This window comes from Loa loa, assembly GCF_000183805.2.
Source record: "Loa loa unplaced genomic scaffold supercont3.191, whole genome shotgun sequence".
Classification (NCBI taxonomy): domain Eukaryota; kingdom Metazoa; phylum Nematoda; class Chromadorea; order Rhabditida; family Onchocercidae; genus Loa; species Loa loa.
Window position 1 is genome coordinate 13957 of NW_018108371.1, and position 8410 is coordinate 22366.

The window sequence follows — 8410 nt, forward strand, 5'->3', positions numbered from 1 at the left end:
GCCCTGAAAATCACCTTTTTAATAATATCTAAAAAAAAAAAAAACTAAATGTTTTAGTGAACAGTACAATTCACTCTTCTTTTTACTTCCCTATTTAATCAGTTAATTATCCCATTGATCTTTTCATGCACAGTAACAATTTGTCATTATTTAAATATTTGTTGTTTATTGACCCTTGTTTTTTTAATCTTCTTTGTTAAAATGCTTACTCTCGTATACAAGTGAGCATTTATTTCAAACATTTGTTTTCATTTTCGCTTATTGCCTTACGCTTATTTTTTCTTAAAACCTATAATCATTCTCATTTTCTCTTATCATACCCAGTTATACTGGTGGTAATGTCCCCTAATGCTCGCAGTCGAATAATATAGTCGAATCAGTACTTTGCATTATTTTCAATAATTTCCTGTTTAGTTTTGCCATCAAAACTTATGATTACAGAGATCCCTTTCTTCGGAAATTGCCAGAATCTAACTTTGTGCAAACATCGGTTTTGAAGTTGTGGGAATTTTCCTTTTCAATTTATAATTAAATAATTTTCTTAGAACTTGTGATGGCGTAGAATTTTTTTGAAATTTTAAGTTATGAAAAGTTTTTTTTCTTGATATTTGAATCGAAATAAATTGAATTGTGTTGTACTGTTTATGTACGCTAGTTTTTTTTTCTAAGGAGATGGAAGATTAAACTGTTATGTTTTCAGGGAAGTTCAACATCATTTCTCAGCATACTAGCGGTGATATAGCAGCTAAGTGCAAAAAGGTGTCCATTACTGGGATATCCGGAAATGGCTGCTGGTCGATTACCGGCGTGTGTCATTGATAATGGAACGGGGTTAACAATTATCCATTGTTCTGTTATTTTTTAACTTTTGATTCAAGTATTTCCATTCGTTTCCGTTCTAACACATTTTAACACATGTGGAAAAAAACTCGTAAATTTCTACCATATTTTAATATTAAACATCAATTTTGATTGGAGATTTGCATTGAAATTACATATATCGGAATTATATTAATAGTCAGAAACGGCACTATCGGTTAATAGTCATGCATATTGCCGTAACAGTACACGGGAGAAATATGGAAAGGATAACTTTAGATAAAACCATTGTGTTAGAGATTAAAGATGCAAAATTAAACTATTAAAGAAAAGCTGATGAAATGAGCATCTTATAATTAATAATAATTTCAGGTATACGAAACTTGGTTATGCAGGAAATTCCGAACCTCAATTTATTATTCCTTCAGGCTAGCAGTTTTGCTTTTTCCTGCAAACTTCTCCAAAAATTAGAATAGTGTTTTATATTTCATACTTGTTTATATTTTATAATTTTGATTTACCATCTTGTGCATATAAATTCCTCACTTTGCAGCAATAGCAATACGAGAGAAGGTAGGTTCTCAATCATCAGCATTGCGATGGAATGCAAATACTAGTTCACGGATTGAAGATCTTGACTTCTACATCGGTGATGAAGCACTTTCGCCGAGCGCTGCTAATTATGCTGTCAAAGTATAGTTTTCTTCAAGTTAATCATCAGTTAATCATCGGTATATTTTCTTCAAGTGAATGGTTGTTTAATTCGAAAATACGGATATTTGTGCGAGTGGTTATGATTTTATTCCTTCCAGATTTAGAAAAGAATTAGATTCGATTAATTATATTTCGTTTATTTCTCTTTTTATTTATAGTATCCAATCCGTCATGGAATTGTGGAAGATTGGGATTTAATGGAACGATTTTGGGAACAATGCATTTTCAAATATCTGCGAGCTGAACCAGAAGATCACTATTTTCTATTGGTTTGTAGTGTCTTGCCTTTGTCCATACTAACTAATATGATTCATCTAGTGTTATCTTTTAACTAACAATTTTCAGTTTGAAGTTAAGAAAATTGAAATGATTGATTTAATATCAAAAACTATTTTTTACGCACTAAGTATTATTCCCAGAAATGAACTTGTTGGTTAGAATTCATTTAACTTTATTTCTTTTTTATTTTCTACTAACTTAACAATTACATTGAGTGATCAAGGTCTAACAATAGTCTTAATTGATTTTTTTTCCGTGAAAAACTTTTTTTAATTTGGGAACTCCTGTTATCAATTTTAAGTGTTTTCAGACTGAGCCACCTTTAAATACCCCGGAAAATCGTGAATATACGGCTGAAATAATGTTTGAATCATTCAACGTACCTGGTTTATATATTGCTGTGCAAGCTGTATTAGCTCTTGCAGCTTCCTGGCAAAGTCGAGACTTGCCACATCGTTCCTTGACAGGATTGGTGAGCTATGTTCCTTTTTTTAAAGCAAGATTGTTTGAAAAGGTAGCTTTTGTTCAAAGCTTTTTAAAGCTGTTTTGTTCAAAGCTACCGTCACGTGAAAGCCTCGGTTCGGAACACAGTAGTATCTTTGCGAAATTAAGGAAGAGGAATGCTGAAATAAAATTGTCACAGGAATATTATAAGGAAGAAGTAAAGATACCAATTACCGTGGCGTACTTTTATTGATGACAATGACAGAAAGATTAGCCTATAGATGAAAGAAATCGTAAATAGTGTATATCGGGGTTTTAGAATCGACTGTTCTTCCTTTGTTAATTTGGGTCTAGCCGTGCTTTTGCTTGTGTTTTCAGCAAAGGCCAAATGAAGAACTGTGGTATTCAAGCTAATAATAGGAACTGAGTTTTCATTGTAATTCTGCATTAGTATTGTGACATTCAGGTCGTTGACAGCGGTGATGGCGTAACACATTGTATTCCTGTTGCGGAAGGTTATGTAATCGGTTCATGTATCAAACACATACCTATAGCCGGACGAGATATTACCTATTTCATACAGCAGTTACTTCGAGAACGCGAAAATACAGTGCCATCGGATCAGAGTTATGAAGTTGCGAAATCAATAAAAGTGACTTTTATATTTCCCTGCTTTAAGATTCAGTTTAATTATTTATTATATTGCTAACTCCTCGTAATTGGATGTGTCTCAAGAAAAGAATTGTTCCTATTTTTGGTGTCGATACATATCACCGTTATGGGTGTTTGCTTTTTGTTATTACATCTGACAAAGAAACTGTATTTCGATTGCTATCAGCACATAGTTTTGCCTTTGATAATTGGTAATTCTGCGGGAAGATAAGACATTTTCTGCGAAGTTATTAATTTATTCAATAAATGAGCTACGTTTTTAGGAGAAATATTGTTATGTTTGTCCCGACATCTTGCGTGAATTTATGAAATATGATACGGATGGAGGAAAATGGTTCAAAACATACGATGGAATAAATAACATCACCAGAAAACCATTCACGGTTGATGTAGGATACGAACGATTTCTTGGTCCAGAAATCTTTTTCCATCCGGAAGTAGGGTTCATTTTCTTCATAGTATCGATGTGGTATTTTTTTTGAAGTAGTTGAAAAACTTCATTCAGCTTTGCAAGCTGTTTTATTTTCATGGTTTTCATTCAGTTCTAATCAAAAATATTACCTAATTTGTAGACTGATACTCCGAGATTCTATCATTCAATGTTTCCCATTGTTATACAATGAATTTCCGTGGAGTTCACGATCCATTTCAGTTTGCTAATCCAGATTTCACAGTACCAATCTCTGAAATCGTGGATACTGTAATCCAACAATGTCCAATTGATGTACGCCGTGGTCTGTACGAGAATATTGTTCTTTCCGGCGGTTCGACAATGTTCAAAGATTTCGCTCGACGTATGCAGCGTGATATCAAGCGAATTTCCAATGCTCGTTTAGCTTTAAGTGAGGAGTTATCAGGGGGACGGCTAACGGTAATCTGAACACCTTTTATTTGTGTGATACTTCTTTAGAGCATTGCGAATGACCACGATGGATTTGTGGATTATCTTTATGAAACTGACACAATTTCTATTATTTTTTTAGGCTTATCTGTATCTCCTCCCTTTTTGTCAACTTACGTGTGTGAATGTAGTATTGCTTATTACGTGGGTATCAATCTACTATTTCTTTTGTAATTTATTTCCTTTCTCATACTATCAGCACAAAAAAAATTTTGTGATCGAAAATTGCTTTTTCAGCCTAAACCAATCGATGTGCAGGTCGTATCTCACAAAATGCAGCGATACGCGGTATGGTTTGGTGGTAGTACCCTTGCAGACACGGTATGTAAGCTTTTTTGCCTAAGAAATCGCTGCCATTTATAATAAAGCAAACATTAAGAAGTAGCTTTAGTTTCCAGAAGGATGAAAGATATTGATTTCATTAGTGTTCTCAGTTATCGGATAGTAGTATACATTAGAGGAATCATTGTGATATTATAGAATATTGCTAATCAGAATGTGGTTTTTACAAGAAAAGTCGAGGAAGGGAAATGGAAAAGGTTGAAAGGATTAGCAGGTTTTCTCTAGTGTCCAGCTTTTCCTGATGTTTGAAATGATACGGCAAGGCATCAGTTTTTTATTAGTGACGATATTATATTAGCCGATAAATCCATTTCTTGTAAATTGCCACTAATATATTCTAAAGTTAGGTTGTTTCATTGAGAAAACGAAAAGCTGGTCGTTGCTATTCCATTGTATAGCTCTTTGAGAAAATTTACCTTCAGTTCTGCATACTTTTTATTATATCTCGCATAATTTGTCGTATAATGATTTTACGAAAGTTTTCGTAAAATTTTAGCAAGCTTGATAAAGTTTAAAATTTCAGCCTGAGTTCTATGAAGTAGCACATACGAAGGCAGAATACATGGAGAAAGGACCGAGTATCTGTCGTCACAATCCGGTATTCGGCGCACTTACTTGAAATTTTAGTATAAAATCAGAACTAGTCGCGCAATCTTTACTGTGCTCACGTATTCTGTTTTTGCTCTTTCTTGTTCAAGATTTTGGTGCAAATGCTACAAATCAAGTTTTATTTGTTCAGTTTTGAAAGTGGAAAGGAAATAATTTAGAATAATTTATATGAAAAGGTCGTTTGAAAGAAGTTGCCATCATAGGGATTTACTTGGTAATTCCACTCAAAGAAATACATATCTAAAGTCTACAATAAGTTTAAAATCAATGACAAAAGATGTTGCATATGTAGTCTAAGTCTTACGGGATCTTCAACATTATAGTTAATAAAACATATAATGCTTTGTTACGTTTGTTCTCCTCACATATTGATGTGATTATATGATTTATCCGGGTTTATTATTACTTTTGTCATATTTACCCGATCCGATAATTGTCATATTTTTATTATTTTTTCTATATTTATTAAAAATTGTTTTGAACCGTGATATGCCGGACCCGCAAAAGCATCTTGTTTTGTTTCACTTCATTTCATCAAATTCATATTTTTATATTTACGATTTTCATCAATTCATTTTTAATATTTTCGTGCTACACTTTGTTCGAACACTTCCATGACGTCATTTTTTTGGCAATACTGTATTTCTTGCGAAATTTATTTTTGAAATATTCATGTTAATGGCGACATATTTGTGCATAGGATAATCGTCTTATATTGGTAATCTGCTCGGGTCAAATAACTTCTGAGCTTTCTTCGCCGGAATAAGGGTGGGGAGTTCAGTTTTTTAACTTTCGAGATTTTCCAAAATTAAAGAATTAAAAAATTTCTCGCATTTTGTTTTTAAAATACGACATCGTCCTTCCTCAGCGGCGTTATTACTTTTCGTATGCAACAGTAGCCATTCCACAATTACTTTTATTATTATTACTGTTATATCACTACTTTTTTACTCTTCATTTTCAGAATCTTAAAATTTTTTATTCGTTTAGTTCATTAATTCATGTTTTTGTCAAAAAGCTGATCTAAGCTGACTTTCGAGCTTGGAACTTTTTGAAACTTGCATGTTGTCTTTTTTCTTTTTCTATTCATCAGCAATCTTAACCATTATCAAGCTCTGCAAATGGATGGCTAAATGTTGGCATCCGAAATGTTTGCTAATGAGGGTTTGTTATTTGGACAAATTCCGGTACATAATTATATACCACAAACTAGGCAACCCACTACATAAATTGTCTGAACGGAAATATTTGGTGATGAATTATTAAGTTTTAAAAATATGCGATAGGAGACGTTTGTGCTAAAGTTGTATGGCAATGCCCTTCAGATGTATATCTTTCAGTTTTTCAGTTTGAAACGTTTCAGTTTGACTTTTATTTAGCTGAAGTATTATCAGTAGGGATTGGTTAGACAGAAAGATTTATTATAAAGATTTTTCAAATTAAGGGAACAATCTAGTGTATGACAGTGCATTGTTACATTTTTGGTTAACTTGAACATGGCTTTAAATATCCGGATAATCGCAGTAGTTGACCGTTGAACTATTTACATAGCTTTAGCAATGGATTAGACTGATTGATTATGAGATGTTTTGCATATTAGAAATGGATTCGGAAGTTTTTAATGTAAAAATTCTTACTTAGCCATATTTTAAAATGCTCCTGTTTTTAGAATAATTTGCAATCAGATTGTGTAAATGAATGGCTCAAATCTTTATATGTACTAGCAAAACATTTTTTTTTTTTCCTAGATTTTGTTATATTTGATATTGTTAAAATAAATATTGTTTCGAGAATTTCCTATATGCATCATTTCCAGGAAATTCCATATTTCGAACCCATTTTTGATTTGATAGAATTAAAACTTTGCATAGTTTCTTAATTGATTGATTTGATTTAAGAGCTTAAATGAAGTGAGGCGTATGTCATTAACACTATCACTGCCCACACGGTGTACAGAATATTTATTGCTGGACGCTAAAGTTTGTTTCAAAAGGGATGAGGTTATCGTTATCGAACATGACAATTATGTGAATTATCCGTTAACTGTTAAAAACTGTTGGGTATTAAAAAAATCCTTGTTACCGATTATTCTGAGAAAGTTCGAGTTTATTTGGGAAGTAAAATTCGGTTCAACTGATTTCTTTATCATTTATATCTTACTGGAGGTTAAATGATAAATTATTGATTGTTATTCCGAGGGTACTTTCATCTTGTTTAATTCTTTTAGGACGGAACTTGAATGTGTAAACTTTTAACTCCCTAAGGCACGGCTTTTGTTATAACTCTGAAATCAGTATGTTTATTTTCGTTTGTTAATTGGATCGTCTGATTTTAATTTTAATTGTGAACAGTTGCTTGATTTAATTTTTTAATCACTTTAAGGTTTATTTCTAGAAAATCTTTGTTTGCAGTACTTCATTCTGCCATTACTTGGAAAACTGATTAGAACTCTGATGGATCTACAGACGGTTTATTACGATAAATCCGAATATGTAGAAACAGCTACGGGTAACAAGGTAAATCGGAAATCAAGATTATTTGGTAGTCAGAATATTGTACTGAACGGAAAAGTAAGCTAATGTAATTTTCATGCCAAATTAATATATGATGTAATCGATAATTTTCCATTTTAACGTTATGCCATATAATATGTTATTACATCGTTTTTAGCTTAGTTTAATTAGCATACATTATAAATATTGTAAGGGTGTCAAGGTGATACAACAATGATTAGTAATCTGATACAAATTGATAATATAATGAGCTGACATCTAACTTATCATTTGCATCAACGAAATAGTAGAAAATGTGAGAAATACTTCTGATGCAAGTCTTTTGCAATTTTGACATCTCAGTTGATTCGTTTTTTTTTCCTCCTTGACTTTTCTTTGTTTCATTTCAGTCAATACTGATGAAAGATTGTATCTTACGTGGTGATATGCATAATATTCGAACGGGTAGATATTGTGTTGTTGGTGAGCGCACTATTATTCGACCATCCTATAAGCGTTTCAGTAAGGGATTAACATTCTTTCCTGTGCATATTGGTGACCATGTATTTATTGAAAATGTAAGTTTCGTTGTATCAGTATTTCTTTTTTTTCTTTTTTTTAAATTGCATACAGATGTGTACGAAAATATAAAGCATCCAGTGCATATTGGATTAAGAATTTCGATATGTTCCAATCATCAGTGATTGATTATTATATGGAAAATTAAAATTTTTCAATTTCTTTAATTTGTTTAATCATTTTAAAGGATTGTATAGTAATGGCTGCAGAAATTGGAGCATTTGTCCATATTGGTCATAATGTAGTGATTGGTCGTAGTGTAATAATTAAAAGTTGTGTGCAAGTACTGCCGAATACAGTAGTGCCACATGATGCTGTTATTCCACCTTTTTCAATTGTAGGAGGTAATCCAGGTATGCTATCTTGTTATTTATTTGTTTTTTGTGAGCTGAACAACGAAATGGCTTTTCAATTTAGTCCAATTTTTTAGGATTTAAGTAATTGGCAAAGAATTTTCAGTGAAATCAAATAGTTTCATTTCTTTTTCCATTTTATTATTTATACATTATATATATATATATATATATATATATATATATATATATATATATATATATAT

The 8410-nt window shown here is 31.9% G+C and overlaps 2 protein-coding genes across 2 annotated transcripts in view; both read left to right on the forward strand.

The window, feature by feature from the left end:
* The first annotated feature begins 694 nt into the window (after window positions 1-694).
* LOAG_10525 (actin-like protein 3) lies at window positions 695-4955 on the forward strand. The gene is made up of 10 exons (XM_003146051.2): window positions 695-831; window positions 1192-1247; window positions 1373-1512; window positions 1692-1802; window positions 2123-2284; window positions 2723-2908; window positions 3192-3365; window positions 3581-3799; window positions 4067-4150; window positions 4695-4955. Exons 1-10 carry the CDS (start codon window positions 785-787, stop codon window positions 4788-4790), a joined length of 1275 nt encoding a protein of 424 aa, XP_003146099.1. The 5' UTR covers window positions 695-784; the 3' UTR covers window positions 4791-4955.
* Window positions 4956-7168: 2213 nt separating this feature from the next.
* LOAG_10528 (dynactin 5) overlaps window positions 7169-8410 on the forward strand; it is a 1658-nt gene continuing 416 nt past the window's right edge. Inside the window, exons 1-3 of the mRNA XM_020448180.1 lie at window positions 7169-7350; window positions 7683-7850; window positions 8039-8204. Of these exons, the coding sequence (XP_020301653.1) occupies window positions 7234-7350; window positions 7683-7850; window positions 8039-8204 (451 nt within the window). The 5' untranslated portion in view covers window positions 7169-7233. The remainder of the gene's footprint in view (window positions 7351-7682; window positions 7851-8038; window positions 8205-8410) is intronic.